A 22,918-nucleotide genomic window follows, 5' to 3' on the forward strand; every position below is an offset into this window, starting at 1 on the left:
TAATAGTAACAATAAAGAATATATTGCGTTTCTCAACTTGTAAACTTCTGCATGTTATATAGAATTAAACTTTCAACACTTGTTCCACTGTTTACTTTCCTCAAAGGATTTAGGCAGTCAGAGTTAGCTACAAACATGTTTTGCATAAATAAAACAGATTCAAGTTATAATTCATAACTGCAGGACAGCATTCTCTAAAATTTTAGTGTTGCATTCAGTTCAAGGTTGTGGACATCTTCAATGACTACTTGCATTTAACTTTTGTTATGACCTCAACAATATGCCAGTGATTCACAGAAGTGCCATCAAAAATTGGATGCTGAGACAAAGAGATGTTAGGAATAGTGTTCAAAAAGAATGGCCAGTAGATGTAGATTTAAAAAGGGGTATTAAATGAGAAATAGGAGGCAGCCAGATAGAGAGTTTAGAAAAAGAAATTTTAGAGTGTTCAGTTGTAATCCCACTTAGTTTAATGGGTCAGCTGAGCAACAACCTGAAACATACCATGTTGTGTAACAAACAGCATACAACAAATAAAAACCGGGGGACCATTGTGTAGCTGCAATCATGTGGCATTTGTTTTGCAATAACTTACTCATTGACACAGTTTGGGATCTGCCAAAGACAATCAGCTTCTAACTTCATTATAGTCTTAAACCAAAAATGGACAAAAGAGCTCAACTCTTGAGGTAAGGTAAGAGTGACCTAAAGGTAGCACTTGACCTAGTACTATATCAGAGACCCTCCGAAAAACTGAAGTTAATAGAAGTTGGGTTGGGGGTGAGGGAGTTATGCATTGGTTAGACTCATACCAAATTCAAAGGAAGATAATTGTTGGTATTGGTCAATCATCCTAGCCACGAGATATCACTGCAGGAGTTTCTCAACATGCTAACCAAGCCTCAACCATCTTCAGCTGCTCATCAATAAACTTCCCACTATCATAAGGTCAGAAATGGAATGTTCACTGATGTTTGCACAATATTTAGCATCATTCACGACTTCTCAGTTACTGAAGGAGGCATGCCCGTATTCAGCAGCACCTGGACAGCAATCAGACTTGGGCTGAGAAGTGGTAAGTAACATTTGCACCACAGAAATGAGAATCTGATTATCCTTCCTTGAATTTAATAGCATTGCCATCAGTGAATCCCTCACTTTGGTTACATCCTGGGTATTAACCATTGACCAAAAACCGAACTGGAGCAGTAAAATAAACATGGCTATAAAATAAATGTGGCTATAAGAGCCAATCAAATGCTAGCAATTCTATGGCAAATAACTCACCTTTAACTGTCTGAAGTCTGTCAACCATCTTCTGCAATATACAAATTCTCTTACTTGCCTGAATGGTACAGCTCCAGCAATATTCAAGAAGTTTGATAGCATCCTGGACGAAGCAGCCCACTTGATTGGTAGCTCATTCATCACCTTCAATATTCACTCCTTCCACCACTGATGCGATGTGCCAACATTTGTACTAAGGATCCTTGATAAGTTGCTGCAGTGCACTCTGCTGTCACCAAAGCTCGTTTGACAGCATCTTCCAAATCCATGATCTCTGCCACAAACACAGACAAAGCTAATGTGTGGAAGTGCCATCACCCGCAAGTTTCCTTCCAAACATCACCATGACATTAATATATCGCCTTTCCACCTCGATCACTGTCAAAATCCTGGGTATCTATTGGATCTATGCATCCCAACCTGTGCATGTACAAAACAGTTCAAGAAGCCTGCTCACCTCTCAGGGTTAGTGTGACACACATTCTTTGAACAGATACAAAATAGTTATTGAAGTGATAAGGGCAAAGGAGGAAGTTGCACAAGAGTAAAAGCAAAGTTTCTGGAAAAGCTCAACAGGTCTGGCAGCATCTGTGAAGTAAAAACAGAAGATCTTCTGAGGAAGGGTCACCAGACCCGAAATGTTATCTCTGATCTTTTTCTTCACAGATGCCAGACCTGTTGAGCTTTTCCAGCAACTTTGTTTTTGTTCCTGATTTACAGCCTCTGCAGTTCTTTCGGTTTTTATTATGTTGCACAAGACCCTGCCGTTCAAGGGTCTTGCAAAAATGGACATCACACCTAAAGCTGGATTCAAACTCATTTCCCCATTTCTTTCATCCTGAGAGTACCCAACATTAGTAGAGTTCCTTCCTCTTCCTGGGTAAATATCTTAAAGTTGGAAATGAACTTCAGTTTTGGTATGGGCACAAGAATGGTGAAAAAATCAACTGGAAAAAAAAGTGGACAGTGTATTTGATAGCCACCCAATCCATTCCCTTTGTTCTGTCCTCTTATCAAAATTGTATTTTACACAGAGGCAAGTGTTCCCTGCCAGGTATGATGACCTATCTTCAGCTACAGTTAGAGTTAAAGAAGTTAGAATTTCACTGGTTAACATTATCTGCAGCAGTAACAGGTGTCATGTTGAAATGTATGTAAAGATTCACCCCCAGTTGCTTGGAAGCCGATTTTTGACTGAATGCATGTAAATGTGAGATTGCAGAAATATTTTCAGGCATAAGGTGAAAATATAAAGGGCACTTTGCTGCAAACTAAACATTTGTAGTAAGGTGTGAAATTACTCTAAGACATTGTGAGAGAGAACTAATGGTAAAAGATTTAAATGTTTCATACACTCCTTTAATAGAAGATCAGGGGGTAACATTACCTTAACAGATCTGACCTTGACAGGGAGAACATTCTTGATCTGTTTGCCTACTTTAGCAAAAAAAGTCTCTGCAGCTGCATCAGAAATTAGGCTGTTGTACAACCTAAATAAAAGCGTAAAACTACTGGAAATCTAAAGTAAAATAATAAAATGTTGTAGAAATTCAGCAGGCCTGGCAACCTCTGTGGAAAAAGAGAGTTAACATTTCAAGTCTGACATGACTCTTCTTGAGTATGTCAAATGAAGTGAAGACATTCCTCCTCACCTCAGTTTTCAATCTGTCATCAAAAACTGATCCTAGTGATTAACCAGGTGAACATCTGTTGCACTCCCCCTTTTGCAAATATATTCTTCCTTAGATAAAAATAATCTAGATGGGGTTTCACCAAGGTTGTATGTAACTGCAGCAAAACATCTTTACTCCTACAGTTCAATTCCCTTACTATGAAAGCCAAAATACCATTTGAAAGTGCCAGAGAAACTCACCAGGTCCGTCAGCTTCTGGAAACACAGAAACACAGTTAACGTTTCTTGACCAATATGACTGTTCTTGTATATTCCAATTTTCAGTCCGATGTGAATGTCAGTTACATAAAATTAAAGCTTAACAAATTTTGTTCTTATCTCCAACTGTTAATCCAGTCCAGGTCTTGGAGCTGGTACTCATCATTCTGTGCATGTTTTTCTTTTCACAGATCATCTTTGCAGATGAGTGCACAGAAGCTGAAAGTAGGCACTGGCATATGAAACATTTCTGCTGCTTTGAATGTGAAACTGTTCTGGGAGGCCAAAGATACATTATGAAAGAAGGTCGACCCTATTGTTGTAACTGCTTTGAGTCTCTTTATGCTGAATATTGTGATACATGTGGTGAACATATAGGTAAGTCTAATATACTTGACAAAAGAACAAATACTGTTGTGCTTTACATTCTCACTAGACCTATAAAGCATGTTAAATTTAGAACATTACAGATAGGAAATGATGATTTTGGCCATCATGTTAATGTTGACGTTTTGGTCAGGTGTGTAAAACCTACATGCACTTGACTCACAGACTTGCAGTTTTTTCAGTTTCAAGTATTCATCCAATTTTCCCTTACAAGAAAACATCAGCATCCTTGTGAGTTAAAAAAATCTATACCACAACAATCTTTTACAGTTAACTTGCTCCTGGTTCACTCTTCAGTCTCCTAAGATTGATGTTAAATTGTTAATTCTCCTTCACAAGTTCTCTAATCATAGAAAATATGTTCCCCTATTCACCTGTCATTTAAATGATTTGGTTGTGAATATAGGAGGGAGGGTTAGGAAGTTTGCAGCTGACACCAAAATTAATGGTGTAATGGACAGCGAAGAAGGCTGCCTCAGAGTACAATGGGACTTCGATCAGAGTGGCAAATGGGCCGAGGATTTGCAGATGGAGTTTAACTTAGATCAATGGGAGACGCTCTATTTTGGTAGGGCAAGTCAGGGCAGGACTTAGGCACTTAAACTCATGAGGGTCATGGGTAGGGTGAATAATCGAGTTTTTTTCTCCAGGGCAGGGGACTCCAAAGCTAGAGGGCATAGAATTAAGTTGAGAGGGGAAGGATTTAAAAGGTACCTAAGGGACAACCTTTTCATGCAGAGGGTGGTGTATATATGGAATCAGCTGCCAGAAGAGGAGATGGGAGGCTGGCACGATTACAACATTTAAAAGGCATCTGGATGAGTATATGAATAGGAAGGGTTTAGAGGGATATGTGCCAAGTGAAAACAAATGAAACTAGATTCATTTAGAATGTCTAGCTGGCACAGACGAGTTGGACCAAAGGTCTGTTTCTGTGCTGTTCATCACTGTGACTCCATGACTTCATCAAATTCAACATCATTTTTTTAAAATTAAATTTCATCTTGGCTTTCTGTCCTCCAGTGAAAATAATCCTAGTCCAATAAATGTAATAAACAATCCTTGTTATCATTCCTGTGAATCTTTGCTAAATGATTCCCATGGTTTCCAAATCTTTTGTATAATATCAAAAAAATCATATGCAGTATTCTAAGTGCGCATAACCAATGTTTGCCGGATATTATCAATTTTGGCTGTATCTCAAAAAGCAGAAATTTCCAGTGCCCTATCAGGCTTGTGCTCAATGACCTGCATTGCTCCCATGAGCTCCCATTCAAATGACGTCTTGATTATAAAATTCTTACCCTTCTTTTCTCTTCTAGGCCTCAACCTTCCCTATATTTATAATCGCCTCAAGGTCCACAACCCTCTGAGTTATCTGTGCTACTGTTTATTTCTGGCATTTATTGCAACCCTAATTTTAGTTGAACCACCATTGATGGTCATGACATCTATTGCCAAGCTCTGAAATTCCACCTCTACATTTCTTCACCTTCCTAATTTGCAATTCTGCCTTAAGATATTCCTTAAAATCGACCTCTCTGACCAAACTTTAGGTCATCTGACCTTACATTTTCCTCAGGGTTGTACTTTGTTTTATACTGTGCCCGCATTCATGATGTTTAATTTTATTGTCATTATAATTGTCCATTTTTCTCTAATTCCCACTTTTGATATTTGCTTCACTTCCTTTCTTATATTGGTTCTAATACACTGAGAGAATTAAAAAATGCTTACCTCAATACATTGAAAAGCCATTTGCTTCTGAGAAGTTTATTTTAAACACTGGGTGGAGGCAGCATTACAGAGGCCTGGTGCCATCTTGCTGACGTGTGCTATTATCACCTGTTGCTTTGGGGCAGCTCAATCTCTTGTGAAGAACACCCATACAAACAGTCTAGCATGCACTGGGAGCCTGTGAAGGAGTGCTATCTTGATATCACAAGGTGCAGAAAACTGATACAATGCAAAGATATTTCACCTTGACCTCATAGGTCCTGGTTGTGAATTTGTATGTCACTCTGCAACGAACAAACAGTAACCTGTAGCGATTGTAATAGGGTCAGTCAGGTGGATATCATAGATTATGAGTTCCACAATTGAGGCTGTTAATCTGCCAGATTTAAACAGGAATGTCAAAGGTTCTGTTCACTCAGAGCTGACTCTGAGGGAGCTGGATCAGTGTCAAGGACTCGCCACATGTAAATAAAGAGTGACTTGGTGATGGGATATTAGTCTCTGTGGAGTTATTTCAGTGGTGTCAAGAGAAAAGCCTGCTCCTGAATAAATTCACTCATGGCAATCATCTTTGAATTAGGATAAGTATGTATGACATCAAGCCGTTACTTTGGAAGTTTAGCTCATTCAATTCTGCTGTCGAAGACTGACCTAAATATGTGGAAAGAATGCATTGCTTTTTCTGGGCAGAAGAAAGGCAATGAGCAATTCTTCTGATAGCTTATGGACCCACAGCTTCTTTGGTTTTTAGGAGCCTAACTTTCCCTGAGGCTCCAGATACTAAAACCTTTTAAGAGTTGATGGATTTAGTTATGGAATGTCACAACCCCAAGCTTCGTCTAATTCTGTTTTACTCAGCAATTGGAGAACCAGGGAAACTCGTATTGGGCTTTTTGACTAGGTTCAGGTAACTGACACGTAATTGTGATTTAATCCTTATTGAGATGCTGAGAGACCATTTGGTATGTGGAATTAATGATGTAACCATGCAAAAACACCTAGCTGAAGCCCAATTAGACTTCAAACAGGCACTACAACCGGCTTTAATATTGTAAAATGTGGCAAGTGGAGTATATGAGTTGCAGGGTATTCCATTGGGAGTAGGTACCCTCGCCAGTCCAACTGAGATAGCCTCACTCAAAACATACCCTGAACAGAAGGACTCTAGGTCAGCCCACAGCAAAATCCCAAAACAAAGCCAAACCTCACCCAAATGGTTAAAATTTTCTTCAAGATCCAGGTCAGCAAGCCCTTGTATTTGCTGTCAGTATGTGGACTGGAGACAACATAAGAGCCCCACTAGGCCTAAATTGAGTAAGAAAACTCTTAGGCCTGTCTACAAGACAGTGCAGTCTCTGGAAAGTCCACCTGTATCTAGTTTAGATCAAATAAATTGGTTGTGATTTGGATGATGCTAAGCAATCAAATAAACGTCTGGTTAAATGGTTCACAGGTTCTAATGGAGGTCAATACCAGCGCAGCCGTATCAGTGATGACAGAACGAGTCTTTAACAAAATTAGTTGTGGACTCCAGTCCTTAGGTTTGTGTAAGACTTTGAGTAGACTGAGAACCAATATCAGGGAATGTCAATAGATTAAGGGTACAACTTCAGTTCCAGTCTCTTAAGAGAAGCAGCTGGTTCAGTTACCACTGATTGTAGTAAAAGGCTCGTGCCCAAGCTTGATGGGTTGAAATTGGTTGAGAAAGATTCACCGACTTTGGCTCAACATTTTTCGATTAGAAAATGGCTGCCTGAGTGAAGTCCTAATTAAATAACAGGAAGATTTTCCAGGAAGGTTGAGGGAGTACCAAAGGACCGAAGGCCATTTTACATGTTGACCGAGAAGCATTTCCACAATTCTGCAAGGCCTGTCCAGTGTCATTTGCCTTACACCAAAAGTAGAGGCGGAAGTCAGCAGGCTGGAAAGCAAACCAATCCAGTTTGTGGAATGGGCAGCACTGGTCTACAGTTTGTGAAGTCCGCCAGTTCGGTTCACCTTTGTGGGGATGTTAAACAAACGATAAACCGCTTTTCACTGTTGGATAAATACCCAGTCCCTTGCATAGAGGATTTATATGCAAAGCAGTTGGGAGTCTGTCCTTCACAAAGCTGGACATGAGCCATGAGTACTTGCAATTGAGTCTAGATGTAGTATATGCTACAGTTAATACCCATAAGGGTTTGCACCACTACACAAGACTTCCATTTGGTGTATAATCAGCCTGTACAACTTTTCAGTGTCTGATGGAGACCATTTTACAAGGTCTACTCCACGTCGCCATTTATCTAGGTGATGTACTAATAACAGAGAAGACCAGTAAAGAGCATTTAGAGAACTTGGACATAGTCCTTAGATGTTTCTCACAGTTGGGTGTATTGCTTAGAAAGAAAGAATGTGTTCCAGGCATCCCAAGTGACCTACTTGGGCTACAAAGTCATCAAACTGGGTTACAATCAATGGACGGTAAATTGAGGGTGATCAAAGGTGTCCTGGCTCCCATATCTGTACAAGAGCTCAGATCTTTCCTTGGGCTGGTGAATGATAATGGAATTCATGCCCAACCTCACCATCGAGAGCAAGATTACAATTCAGGATAGCCAGGGGCACAGTAAAGTGGGAAAAAACTGCTGGTTTAGACGCATGAAGCCTGACTGGTAAGGCAGATGAGCTAAGATCATGGATTGGCTATAACACCTGGGCTATTATAGCCATAACAGAAACATGGCTGAGAGAAGGGCAGGCCTGGCAGCTCAATGTTCCACAATATGTAAGTTACAGGCATGACAGAAGTACAAGTGAGCAAGGAGAGGGAGTTGCCCTTTTGATAAAGCACAACAGTGCTTAGAGTAGATACTCTTAAAGGGTCATCAGATGAGGCCATATGGTTAGAACCTAGGAACAAGAAGGGGATGGTCACTTTGTTGGGACTGTATTATAGACTCCCAAATAGCAAGCAGGTACTAGAGGAGCAAATGTCTAGAGAGATTACAGATACCTGTAGGAATGATAGAGTGGTATTGATTGGAGATTTTAATTTCCACTGTATTGACTGGTCCATCTCAAGTGTAAAATGGTGGAATTTCTTAAATGTGTCTGAGAAAATTTCCTAAATCAACAATTAGAGGACCCTGCTCAAGAGGGTGCAACACTAGACCTCCTCCTAGGAAACAAGGCCGGGTGAGTGGCTGAAGTGTCAGTCGGTGAGCACTTTGGGTCCTGTGAACATTGTTCTCTTAGTTTTAACTTAGTTGTGGAAAAAGAAAGGACTAGTCCACAGGTTAAGGTGCTGAACTGGATCAGGGCCAAATAGTCAAGATCCAGCAGAGGTCAATTGAGTGAGTCTGTTTGAAGGAAAAGGAACAACTGGCAAATGGGAGGCTTTTAAAATTGTGACATAAGAGTCCAGAGACAGCATGTCCCTATTAGGGTGAAGGGAAAAGCTGGGAGGTTTAGGGATCCCTGGCTGACAAGGGATATTGAGGCTGTGGTCAGGAAAAAGAAGAAGGTATACATTGGGTTTAAGCTGTTGGTTTCAAAGGAATCCCTAGATTACTATGAAACGTGTAGGACCACACTTAAGAGGGAAATCAGAAGAGCAAAAAGACGGTATGAGATTGGTCTGGAAGATAAGGTTAAAGGTAATCCCAAGAGGTTCTACAGTGATATGAAGAGTAAAAAGGGTGCCTAGGGGGAGAATAGGTCCCCTTAAAGATCAGCATGGCCATCTATGTGTGGAGACGCAGGAGATGGAGATTTTTAATGAATATTTCTCCTCAATGTTTAATGAGGAAAGAATCATGGATGTTAAGGAAATAAAGGAAACAAGTGGGGATGATTGGGACCACATGCATATTACTAGAGAGGAGGTGTTTGCAGCCTTAAAACACATTAAGGTCGGACTTGAAAGCAGAATATAGGGTTAATGGAAAGATTCTTGGCTGTGTGGAGGAGCAGAGGGATCTTGGGGTTCATGTCCACAGTTCCCTGAAACCTGCAACCCAGGTGGATAGAGTTGTTAAGAAGGCATATTGTGTGTTAGCTTTCATCAGTAGAGGGATTGAGTTCAAGAGCTGTGAAGTTATGCTCCAGCGATCCAAAGCCCTGGTTCAGCTCCTTCTGGAGTATTGTGTCCAGTTCTGGTCACAGGAAAGATGTGGAAGCGTTGGAAAAGGTGCAGAAGAGATTTACCAGGATGTTGCCTGGAATGGAGAGAAGGTTTTACGAGGAGAGATTGAGAGAGCTAGGGCTTTTCTCTTTAGAATGACAAAGGATGAGAGATGACTTTGTAGAGGTTTACAAAATGATCAGATGTATAGATAGACAGTCAGACTTTTTCCTAGGGTGGAGGTAACTATTACAAGGAGACATAGTTTTAAAGTGAGTGGAGGTGGATTTAGGGTAGTTGTCAGAGGTAGATTCTTTACTCAGAGAGTGGTAGGGGCATGGAATGCATTGCTGGAGAAGGTAGTGGAGTCGGCCTCATTCGGGGCATTTAATTAGCAATTAGATAGGCATATGGATGATAGTATAAGATAGGAGTGGAGGTTCGATAGACCTTACGCTTAGGGTAAAAGTTCGGCACAACATCGTGGGCCAAAGGGCCTGTACTGTTCTATGTTCTAAGCATTGAAGATATCTCAGAATGAGAGATGGACACAATAGATGTCGCATAGAGGGATGCCCTTGCCTTCTGAAGAGGACAGTGAATTTTTTGTGAGATGCTCTGGATACAAGAGGCGAGCAACTGTACATTACACACTGCCCATAATCAACAACAGAGTTGGAGGAACCTGACCTGGTGCTAAAGCACCCCAGGTGGAGGTATCAAAAGAAAGAACTGGCCTCGGTACTTTGACCCAGACAGTGAGAGATGTAGTTATTGTAACAAGGTCAGCCAGGTGGACCTCATAGAATGAGTTCTCTGTTTGGAACTGTTAATCTGGTCCGATCAGAGATCCATGGATGACAGATATAGCAGGAGTGTCAGAAGTTCTGTTCCTTTTGAGAGGTGGCTCTGAGGGAGCTGGAATGTCAAGAATCCCCACATGTAAATAAAGGGAGTCTTGGTGATGGCACACCAGCCTCTGTGGAGTTATTCCATAAGCTATGATGTGGGGCTATCAATGTCATGCAAGAGAGAGAGGAAAACAGTGTCACTGATTGTGTAGCACAATGTTTGAGTGACGTGCCTGTTGTAGCAGAATGGCTGGGGATTTCTGGAGGCAGGGTGTAAGATTGGAAGAATTGGTAGATCAGTGAGGGTAAGGTGAAATATCTGGAAATTAGGCCTGACTTCAATGGTAGTGAGTGCTGCAGGATGTCTGCCAGGTATATGATGTAGTCAGCAGAGTGAGAGATTAGTATGGTGCAAAAGGGGCATCATTTAACTATGTGTTCACTTAGGTGACTTTGAATTAGACTTGTGACATTGCCTCATGTCCAGAGTTCAGGAGTTTACTTGCATAGCCAAGCCACCTGGTTGTTTTCCGTCCTAAGGAAGGCACTTGAGGATATGTTACTCTTCCACAGAATCATGGTATGCAAATTTCCTTCTGAACATCCTTATGTATCCGGCGTTACTACTGTCACCAATAATGCAGAATTGTCCTGGTGTTCCATTTTCTGCAACTTAAATCCCATCAGTGTTATGCAGTGCACTTCACTTTTAAGAAGAAAAGGCTATTTTTATGAATACCAGACAGGATGTTGTATGTACGATCTACACAATGCTGATATATCCTTCTCTTCAGCAATGTGTTGGCTGGCAGCATGGTCAGGTAGCCAGTAATGAGGAAGATGGTCAGCTCATGCTATAATCACGCTAGTGAGTGGAAACCCAAAATGTGTACATCCTGCAGAAATGATGGTACCCAGATGTAAATTGTGATTCTAGCCCACTGTTAAAAAAAAATACACCAGCATATTTTTAGCATCTGTGCAGGTCATTGTGCGCAAAGTGTGAAAAGTAGGAAACTGTGGCCTAGAAATCTGAGCACCATGGATTTTCTGCTTCTTGGTTTGTTAAGGCAAATGCTGAAAGACTTGGGATGAAGATTTACCGCATGTTCAGTGTCAGAGTTCTTCCATTCAGCTTGCTTTCACTGCTCTCACCATCAGTGGACAAAGACATATCCCTTCCTGAGTGCTCAATGCTTTCTATGCTCAGTTCGATGAGAATGCCAGTGGCGCAGTGTCACCTGCCCCAACAGCTCCAGATGCACCTGTTCTCTCGATCATCACTGTGGATGTCAGATCAGTCCTCCTCAGAGTCAACCCAGGGAGAGCAATGGGCCCTGACAGAGTCCCCAGCCATGCACTTAGATCTTGTGAGGACCAAATGGCAGCGGTATCACTGACATCTTCAACCTCTCCCTGTCACAAGCCAAAGTCCCCAACTGCTTCAAGAAGACCACCATTATCCCAGTACCTAAATAAGCACATGCAACATGCCTTAATGACTACCACTCAGTGGCTCTAATCTCAGTAATCATGAAGTGTTTCAAGAGGGTAGTCATGGCCCACATCACCTCCAGTCTCCCAGCCTGCCTTGATCCCCTGCAGTTTGACTTCTGACGTAATAGGTCCACAGCGAACACCATTCCCCAGCCCTGCACTCATCCCTGGAACACACAAGAAAACCTACGACAGACTCATCAACTACAGCTCTGCCCTCAACACCATTAATCCCTCCAGCCTCATCTCAAAACTCCTGAGACCTAGATAAAAACCAAAAGCACTTAGGATGATGTAAATTAGGAGCAAAAACAGAAGTTGCTGGAAAAGATCAGGTAGTATCTGTGAGGAAAATGTTTTTGGGTCGGGTGACCCTTCCTCTACAGTTCTGAAGAAAGGTCACTGGATTTGAAACATTAACTGTGATTTTTTCTTCACAGATACTGCCAGACCTGTTGAGCTTTTCCAGCAACTTCTGTTTTTGCTCCTGAGACCTAAGCCAGCCCTCTGCATCTGGATCCTCAGATTCCTGATCAGTGGACCACAATCAGTAAAGATAGACAACAGCACCTTCTCCACAGTAGCCCTCAACATTGGTGCCACCACCCCACCGGTTGCATTCTTATCTCCTTTCTGTACTCGCCCTACACCACAAATGTGTAGCTATAGTTCTGAACAAGGGCCAGCTACAAGTTTGCTGATGACACCGCCGTGGTAGAACAGATATCAAACAATGTTAAGTCAGGAAAGGAGATAGAGGGCTTGGTGGCATGGTGCAATTATAACAACCTGTCTCTCAATGTCAACAAAACAAAAGATCTGATCATTGACTTCAGAAAGAAAGGAGGAGAACATGCCCCCATCTTCATCCACGGAGCAGAGGTTAAGAGCATCAAGTTGCTAGGATGATGATAACTGACAGCCTGTCCTGGACTTACCATGTAGATGTGATGCGATGAGCCATATTAGCTAAGAAAGTCTCAGGTAACATCTTTGGCCTCTGCTGGACTGCAGTTAGGGTGATACAATTGACAACAGGTTAGGAAAAACAAAACTTGCCCAGTGGTGCCTCTTGATTATTATCCAGTGATTCTTTCAGGAATTGTGAAATGTTAATGTGCCTTCTGGGTGAGAACTCTAGCATGCTTCATAAAAGTAGTGATAATATAATGTCAGCCATCATGTTAAAACTTACATGTTAATAATAATGATTTGGACAGGATACGAAAAGGCACTTACACATTTGAACCATATCCTAGGAAGGATTCTCTCCTTTCAGGGAAGTAGAATAATTATAGATAAAATTTACTAAAGAAATAGATCTCAAGAATGGTCCTACACAAATATCTAAGATTTGTTTCTCCTTTTGATGTTGGCTATTTAATGCTGTGTGTACTGAAACCAGCATAAAGCAACAGAAACTATATTTTCCCACAAAAGGAATGTTAAAGTAGTGTAACTTCGAAAGTGGATCTCTGAAAATCGATATTCTATTTGCAGCTCTTTTCATTATCACACTGAAGACCTCTTTTATGGATACACCATTAGTTGTGCATATAATTGTGATTGCAATATTTATATAGTCCTGTTATGTGATTAAGCAAATACTGTAAGCAGATTAAGAAACTCAAATGGATGTGTTGGCTCTCTAAATATTTTAAATGAAGATTGCCTTTATCAAAACTTTATTTTTTTAAAGGTATTGACCAAGGGCAGATGACTTACGATGGTCAACACTGGCATGCCACAGAGTTGTGTTTCTGCTGTGCACGTTGCAAGAAGTCATTACTTGGACGACCTTTCCTACCAAAACAAGGACAGATATTTTGCTCCAGATCCTGTAGTGTTGGGGAAGATCCCAATGGCTCTGACTCTTCAGACTCTGCATTTCAGAGCGCACGATCAAGAGAATCTCGGCGCAGTGCTAGAATAGGTAGAAACAGCAATAAGGTAGAAGATAAAAACGTAAGACCAAATATATCACAAGCATCAATGAACAGATATTCTACAGATATTGATCCTCTTTCTCAACAAATGGATATGTTAAGTCTTGCTGGTCAAGCAACCAGTTTGAATAAAGAGACTCTTTGGAAAACCAGAGATGTCTACCAATTTGAAGATGATTCTGCTGAGAGGGCTAAATTTGCAGAAAGACCTTCTCAAACTTTAAATCAGTATAGCGTCAGGAATGAATTTAATCCAACACATTGTGTAAGCAATCAGAGTGATATATGGGGGAAAGAATTTAATGCAAAGAGAAGTTCAACTGCTGCCTTGAAAGATCATAGTGATAGTTTTATCCAAGAAGATAAAGAAGATTATTATCCTTCAGCAATCAGAACTCAAGAAAGCTTTAGTAGTACATCAAGCCACAGTGTTACTGAATCCCGATCAAATCCAACTGTACAAGGATATGAGATGGAAAGAGATTTGGTTTCTCATCAGTGTCGAACCAGACATCCAATCAGTGCACTTAGTTTTACCGATCAACTTAGCTTTCTTGAACAAACCCCAAGGGAATCAATAGAATCTCTTGCACTTTCAAATGCAACAGGTACAGTATACTTGTGATTAATTATCTTGTATTATGCTTGTAATTAAGTATCTGCAGTTCTTGCTATCTCCTGGCTTACCCAGAAGCAACTTTGAAAAAGAGGCCAAGTCATTTTGGAGCCACAGAGAGCAGTAGTCCCAGTGCTAAGATGGCAAGAGCAGACCAATTGGTTCGTTCTCAAAATAGCTGCAAAATCATGACTATTACTACTCTGTCATTATCTTCAGGACCAGGTTTACAAAAATACCCTCATCAGAATATTGCACCTTGGAAACATTGGTGTCAGAGCTGCTTGGCCAATGAAATTAGCCCTGGAAAATGTGGACCATGTATTTGCTATCCAGTAATCTGTTTACTTTTTGTTTGGTACAATTTCTAATAGCAATCAAGAATAAGCCCAGCTGCCTCTTAAAGGCATGCAAATGAAGCACCCATCGCATCAGCTAACAACGCAACCAGAAGGTCATAACTGACTGGGGAATGATCAGCCTATCATCTAACCTATTCCTACTTTGCATAATTTCTTCTCAAATTTTTAAACCCCTCCCCCGCCCCCACTCCTGATGCCCTCCAGCGGATTTCACTCTAACAAACTAGAATATCCATCCATAGATGTGCCATTCAACCCTTTCATTATTTTCTAAATTTCCATCGGGTCAATCCATGAGGCTCACAGAAGAATAGTGTTCATTGAACTAGTCTTCTGTCTTCTGAACTTTGCCCCAGACCCCCAAATCACCTACATATAATGGGCAAAAACTGTCCACAGTACTCTACGTGTGGTCTTGTCAGTGGCCTTTAGGATGATTGAAAGGTCCATTCATTTATATTGAATGTTTCCATTGATATAATTCAATAGCCTGTTAAATTTAGCCGTAGTTTCTCCAATTTATTGCCTGATGTGTTTATCATTGTTGATGATGGAAATACTTTGTTTGGTCTTACACAATTCAGTGGGCTTTTCTTCCATACTTTTGCAATTTACCTCTTCAAGTCTTTCCATTGCTTTCTGTCATAATTTTATAATAATTCGGAGCATATGACCAATAGTTTCAGTACTATTGGATAATATTTGATTAATGATTGTTTTCATAGATTTATGCACATCCAGACTAATTTCTTTTTAACTTATTGTTAAATTAGCCCTGTAAAACAGTTTAAAGAGCTAGCAGCAGACTAAGGAAAGGTGCATTTTGTACTGTCCTCATGTAGGTCAGCTATTTATTAACACACCAATAAAATTTCTATGGTTACCAATTATTTCACTCAAAGGCCAGAATCTTTCAGAGGCAACAGAGGCCATTGAATGCGATGAAAGCTGGAGTGGCAGGGTTTTATAGTTAGCAAGCAATTAAGTGGCTAGCCATGGGCTTGCTTTCTCATTCAGAATGGTGGCCTACTCCCAACTACCAATCATCAGGTTGGTAGCTCAGCAGCCAACATGAGTGTTGCCTCTGCTGTAAATGCACTTTGAGCAAGAGTACATATTGATGGATACACACCCTCACAACCAAGTAGATAGGGTCTGGGGAACTAGGGCAGTCAAACAATCCCTGATGAACCTAGAGTTGGGATATCACCAAGATCAGGCAGAGCTGATATTGCATGAATGGCCATTGCAACTAAGGTGAAACTGAGCCCATAAAGGAGGTGAATCCTCCCTGGGGCACACTGGGAGACCTGACATCCTCCCAGGCTGAGGAATACTGACTTGCCACAGGTGAAATGCCAATGGAGGCAGGAACCCTTATTTGGCCATTAAGGTGTCTCAAATGGGCTCAATTTAGGAACTAAATCTTTCACTTTCTCACCGCTGACAAAGTGACAAGCTGATGGAATGGAAGCAGACATACCACTGGAAGTCTTGCCATGCTATTTTGCCAGCCTTTCTACTTAACCTCATGCCCAAGGACCCTGAAATTCTGGAAAAGGAATATGAAGCCTGCAATTAAATTATTTTGGGGGCTTCAGATTTTAAAATTTGCTTAAAAGTACTTTTGCTTAATTTGATTTTCAGTTTCATTTTTGGGAGGATTTATTTTTCCTTGAACAAATTGATTCTTGTTATAGTTAATCTTCAGACAAGGTATTCTTTTTTTTAATCCTGCCAACAAATTATATTTTCAGCAGCTTCTGTGGAAGGTGGCACCAGACGCCAAGAACATTTGTCCAGGTTTTCAATGCCTGACTTGAGCAAAGACTCTGGCATGAATGGATCAGAAAAACTTAGCAACATGGGTACACTTAACTCTTCTGCTAGATTTAGAAGCACAGAATCCATTAGAAGCCTAAACTCAGCCCAGCAATACCAGGATCTTCAGCCACCTTTAGATAGGCTCAGGCACCCTTTGCAGTATCGAGAATTATCGACTCAAAGAAGAATGCCACCAGGGTTCGACTGTCCAGATGGTGCCATAAGTAACAGAATGCAAACTAGCATGAATGCTAGAATTGCACCCATGAGTGAACGAACCCAAAGACGTATGCATAATCAGGAGAATAACTCTCGCCATCATCGCCACAGGCCAAGGAGATCCAGACGATCTCGTTCTGATAATGCTCTTCACCTAGCTTCAGACAAACGTTATCAAATGAGAGATAGGTCTCAAATGTTTTCAGGTGAAGATTATGAACAATTAATGATGCGAAGAAGAAGCAGGGATGCATTTGGAAATGGTCAGTTGAGAGATCCATACAGTCGGTATCCTAGAACTGCCTCTGACCTGACGTTGCAGAACCAAGTAGGTGATAAATTGCTCAGACCTTATTTTAATGACCATGATGATTGGTGTTCTACCTGTTCCTCATCTTCGGAGTCTGAGGAAGAAGGGTACTTCCTAGGGCAACCTATTCCACGCCCTGTTCAGCTTCGTCCCATTACTAACGATGAATTTATGTATGGTTATAGTTCACCAGTTCCTATATCATCCAACCTGAGTGGCAGGTACCAATCACATTATAGGAAGAGACAAAAAAGCAAGAACTGCATAATCTCATAACTTTTTGCACAATTTATTTCCAGCAAGAATGTAAACTATTAGAAGTTGCACTCAAATTAATTATTAAGAAATTAACATTGGCAAAGGCAATATAACTTAATCAGTATTTAAAAGCTGTTACAATATTCCTGAGTTAAATGAAGGATTCTTTGCTTGCTTTTTTGGTTTAAATCAATTTATTTGTTATATAATATCATCTAATATACATTCTACAGTTATAGTCATCAAATGAATTGTATACGTTTTACTAAAAAACCCCATTTACATAGCTGTGAGCATGTTTACAACTTAAGATATTGTCTATGTTCTTATATTGTGTACTGTAATTCCCCTTCCACTGCCACAGAAAGTTATATCAAGCTTAACAATCAATATGTTATACCAAACAAGTTACAGAACAGCTTAACCTGTTGTGTTTTTAAATGCTAATGTGTTGTAATTAAACTTGAAAATTCATTAAGTTAAATATATTTACTGTACATATCATGAAAATGGAGGATTTCTAACAAAGTATTTTTATATTTTGTATTGTATAAAGTGTTTTGAAGTAGTAGTCCATGCATGTTTACTTTATTTGTGGTGTTTTCAATGGAAGTTTATTAAAATGTTGCATCCTTTAACAAAATGTTCTTTTTTTTTGGCTGACAAGTATTTGAATATGTTTTCTATATTTATTATCAAAACATCCATACTACTCAGGAATGCAACCTTCACCCAATTCTGAAACTCATGTCAATTCTTGCTAATCCAGCTTGCTGAAAATGTTTTTACTTTCTTGTGAATATTTTGTGGTATGAAGGAACACAAAACTATTTTAAAAAAATAAGTGACCTGGATGGGTTGGTCCTTCTCTGCTGTTCAACTTTACTCTTTAATCAGTCACTGTAACCTTATGTTGTAAACAAGTATATAATTCTGCAAATAAGAGGGTATGATTTAAACAGTGATAAGCCTCATATTAAACTGGTGTACATTATGTTTAAACATTCGGCGAAGCTACCAAACTTACTGGTTATCCTATCCATTTTTAATTGAAAGAATCATCCTCAGGAATGCCTGAAATATGTAGACCTTACAATACAGTAGGCTGCTGTTATCAGAAAGCAGAGATCAAAAAGCAAAGGACAGTTTTCAGAATATTAATAATTTAGACTTTGGAATCAAAAACATTGAAAGAATCTTGCCAAAAATTGGCTGTCAGTTCGAGCAAGTTTTGTGAATGGTCTGTCTCTTTGTGCCCTCGTGAGTGTTGTTGCGCATTCTCCCCAAACATATCCCATTACCTATGCACCACATCCTCACGGCACTCCATTTGTCTTACTCCTGCACTCACCACAGGTGGAAGTACTGCCCACTGTCAGCACCTCTTAGGGCTCCTGGTGCTGTCTTTAAAGCCCAGCCATACATCAAGACAAGCACTGCCAGCTCATGCTGTCCTAAACAGTTCACTTTATTTGCCCCTGAAATGCCAAAGGTTAGTTGGCACCTTAGTTTGCCAAGAGGGACTTAGTGGTCCTCATGGAGGAGGTGAGGGGGGTTGTGCAAGTGAACATTACTCGTGGAGATTCAGTTAGTGACTGATGAGGGTCTGGAGGAGCAAGCAGTAACTGGTGAGAGAATGGGAAACTGCATGTTAATGAGATGAGATGAAGTAGTACTGATGTTAATATATCATAATAGGCCACTCGCTGCTCATTAGTGAGTCTCGTTTCACTGTTCAAAACTTGGTTGGAAAATAAGACCTTTTGTTCTCAATGCCAAAATACTTCTCACTGCCAATCTCATACCATTCTCCCAATTTCCATGTCATTTAAGGGCTGGGAAGATTCCACACACTACTCTTAAATGTTTAGAGGACAGAAAAGTAGGGAGTGATGTGAGAAATAGTCAGAACTGAGGATTGTAATAAGTTATAAGAAAATACTTAAACTTACAGAAGAGACATATAATTAGCAAACTAATTTCAGCATAACGTGATGCTGTATGTAACACCTTTTGGCAAGGAAAATAAAGGATGTAACTTTTTAAAAATAATCTGATATAAATGGGGTAGACGAACAAAGGAAACTAGAGGTATAAAAAATGTGTAACTCACTAAAGGTTGTGAATGGGTTAGTGAGAGTGTTGAAGAAAAAACTTCAAAACCAGTAGAGTTAATTTTGAAGGGATATAATTGAAAAGTAAAGAAATTAAGCAAAACTCATTGAACCAATCAAACATACTTGGAGTACTGTTTCAGTTCTGATCACCTTGCTAAAAAGAAAGACCCTGAAGAGGATTTGCTAAAGGTCTACAATGTTACAACAAATTTAGAGGTGTACCTACCAGGAGAGAATGAGCAGGCTGGATCAATTAACATTGAAAAGAAGAAGCTGAGGGATGACCTAATAGGTAACTTATGAAAAGTTTTAATTGAGTGGAAACAGAAAATAATTCCATTTTGGCAGGAAAAGCAAAACTAGAGCCATCATTATTAGAGCATCACTAAGAAATCAAATAAGAAACTCAAAGGAAAATTATACTTTTCCATGTAGTGGTTCAAAGGAAGAATATAGACCCATTTAAGGGATATTAGACAAGTATACGAAGGAAAATGAAGAGAGGCTTATATTGACATACTTAAATGGGGATAAAACAGAAGGAAGGCAGAAGTGAAGCATAAATGCTGACATGAACTTGCTAGGCTGATTGGCAAGTTCCTGTGGTCTGTATCCTGTGTCCTGCCCATTATAACAAATGCTTTGAAGCTCTGGTGTCTCTGGTGTTAGTGTCCTGTCTGAGCAATTGCACAATAAGTTTAGGTAATGTAACAGTTGCCCATTCCTACATTAGCAATATCTTGCATTTATTTCAGTATCTAATTCTGGTAGTTTTTGTTTGATATTAAGTGCTGAAAATATTCAGGAGTATGTGTGAAGAGAGAAAAATAAAGTTGAGCTTTCAAGTCCAATAAGAGTTTTTATCCAGTGCACTCCATTTTTATTACATTTTATATTGTAAGCCCTGTGACTTTTAAGTTTATTGCCAATTTTAGCACTATTTTATACTATATGTGAATGCCCTAAACTGTTAGGAGCTGCAGTGCTACTTTTCAAATCCATTTCTTACAGGTTTTACACAAAAATCAGAGTTAACATTTTGGATCCGGTAGTATTGCTATGTTATTGGTATTATTGCAGTAACATCAATAATTATTAGAGTCAAAATTTCTCCCGTTTCTTCACCTTTTTCAAAGCCCTCGACCATCAAACCCCCCTCCCCCGCCCCCCAACTCACTTAGCCCTCATCACATAATAATATGCTGGTGTAAAACTGTAAGCCATTATATTTGGTCCTACAGTGCAACACAAATTACAGTTCAAATGTACTAAATGTGCTTCATTGGCTATAAAACATTGTGGGACATACTGGAATAGTGAAAAGCATTATGAAAAGTGTAATTTTTTTTAATGTGATCAAATCTCCAACCAAAGCTGACAGCTCTAAGAGATAATAGGAACTTCAGATGCTGGAGCATCCAAGATAACAACGTGTAGAGCTGGATGAACACAGCAGGCCAAGACAGTCCTAAGCTATGTGGTAGTTAAGATGGAGTTAATGAACCATCAATTGCACTCCCACTTGGCTAAAGGTTTTATCTAGTCATAGTAATATACCATGGAAATAGTCCCTTCAGTCCAATTCATCCATTCCAACATGATGTCTGAAATAGATCTAGTCCCATTTGGCTCATATCCTTTGAAGCCTTTCCTATTCATATACCCATCCAGATGCCCTTTAAATATCGTAATTGTACCAGCCACCGCCATCTCCTGTGGCAGCTCATCGCTTACACACACCACCCTCTGTGAAAAAATTTCCCCCTTAGGTCTCTTTTAAATCTTTCCCCTCTCACTATAAATCTATGCCCCCTAGTTTTAGATTTGTGTACCCTGGGGAAAAGACCTTGACTATTCACCTTGTCCGTGTCACTCATAATTTTATACACTTCTTTAAGTCACCCCTCATCACCAAACCATCACCTCCCAAATCATCCACAACCTCATCACCTCAGGTGACCTCCCACCCACAGCTTCCAACCCCATTGTTCCCCAACCCCGCACGGCCCGCTTCTATCTCGTTCCCAAAATCCACAAACCCGCCTGCCCTGGTTGACCTATTGTCTCCGCCTGCTCCTGCCCCACCGAACTCATCTCCACCTATCAGGACTCTGTTTTCTCCCCCTTGGTCCAGGAATTCCCTACCTACATCTGTGACACCACCCACGCCCTCCACCTCCTCCAAAGCTTCCAATTCCCCGGTCCCTAACCAAACTCGTCCTCACCCTCAACAATTTCTCTTTTGCTTCCTCCGACTTCCTACAGACAAAGGGGGTGGCCATGGGTACCTACGTGGGCCCAAGCTATGCCTGCCTCTTTGTAGGTTACATGGAACAATCGCTCTTCCGCACCTACACTGGCCCCAAACCCCACCTCTTTCTCCGTTACATTGATAACTGTATTGGCATCGTCTCCTGCTCCCACGAGGAGCTCGAACAGTTCATCCACTTCACCAACACCTTCCACCCCAACCTCAGGTTCACCTGGACCATATCCGACACATCCCTCACCTCCCTGGGCCTCTCTGTCACCATCTCAGGCAACTACCTAGAAACCAATAGCTATTTCAAGCCAACTGACCCCCACCCACCTTGCTGCAAAAATGCCATCCCCTATTCCCAATTCTTTCGCCTCTGCTGCATCTGCTCCCAGGATGAGGCATTCCAGTCACCTATGCCCTCCTCCCACCTCAAGCCGTACCTCATCTCCTACCTACTAACCTCATCCCGCCCCCTTGACCTGTCCCCTCCCTACCTTCCTACCTATACTCTCCTCTACTGGCTCCATCCCCGCCCCTTTAACTTGTCTGTCTCCTCTCCACCTATCTTCTCCTCTGTCCCTATTTATTTCAGAATCCTCTCCCTATCCCCCTTTTCTGATGAAGGGTCGAGGCCCAAAATGTCAGCTTTTGTGCTCCTAAGATGCTTCTTGGCCTGCTGTGTTCATCCAGCTCTACACTTTGTTACCTCTACCACCATCCTCTGTTTCCTACCTTCAAGTCAATTTTGTATCCAAGTGATTAGTTTTCCCTGTATTCCATGTGATCTAACCTTGGTAACCAGTCTACCATGGAAAACCTCGTTGAATGCCTTCTGAAGTCCATAATGATCACATCCACCGTTCTGCCTTCATGAATCTTTGTCACTTCAAAAAACTCAGCCTCTCTCTGGAGTTCAAACACTCCAATCCCAGCAATATCCTTGTAAATCTTTTCTGAACTATTTCAAGTTTAACGAGAATTAGACTATTCAGCTCACTGAGTCCATACCCACCCTCCAAACAGCATCCCACCTAGACCCACCCCGTCCCTGCAGTGGTACATTTCCCATGGCCAATCCACCTAACTTGCACATCTTTGGACTGTGGGAGGAAACTGGAGCAAGCCCAAGCAGACACAAGGAGAACATGCAAACTCCACACAAACAGTTGCCCAAGGGTAGCATTGAATCCATGTCCCTGACGCTGTGAGGCAGAAGTACTAACCACTGATCCACTGTGCCACCCTTGG

At 40.8% G+C, this 22,918-nt stretch overlaps 1 protein-coding gene across 13 annotated transcripts in view; it reads left to right on the forward strand.

Moving 5' to 3' along the window:
• prickle2b (prickle homolog 2b) overlaps positions 1-17,916 on the forward strand; it is a 301,893-nt gene extending 283,977 nt beyond the window's left edge. For 12 of the 13 annotated variants that reach the window (XM_048547909.2, XM_059649935.1, XM_048547910.2 and 9 more), the window contains 3 exons: positions 3,370-3,556; positions 13,458-14,312; positions 16,440-17,916. In XM_048547909.2, the coding sequence (XP_048403866.1) occupies positions 3,370-3,556; positions 13,458-14,312; positions 16,440-17,311 (1,914 nt within the window). In that variant the 3' untranslated portion in view covers positions 17,312-17,916. The remainder of the gene's footprint in view (positions 1-3,369; positions 3,557-13,457; positions 14,313-16,439) is intronic. The other variant, XM_048547906.2, reaches the window with a different exon arrangement.
• The last annotated feature ends 5,002 nt before the right edge of the window (positions 17,917-22,918 follow it).

Source organism: Stegostoma tigrinum, chromosome 11 (assembly GCF_030684315.1).
Source record: "Stegostoma tigrinum isolate sSteTig4 chromosome 11, sSteTig4.hap1, whole genome shotgun sequence".
NCBI classification, from domain to species: domain Eukaryota; kingdom Metazoa; phylum Chordata; class Chondrichthyes; order Orectolobiformes; family Stegostomatidae; genus Stegostoma; species Stegostoma tigrinum.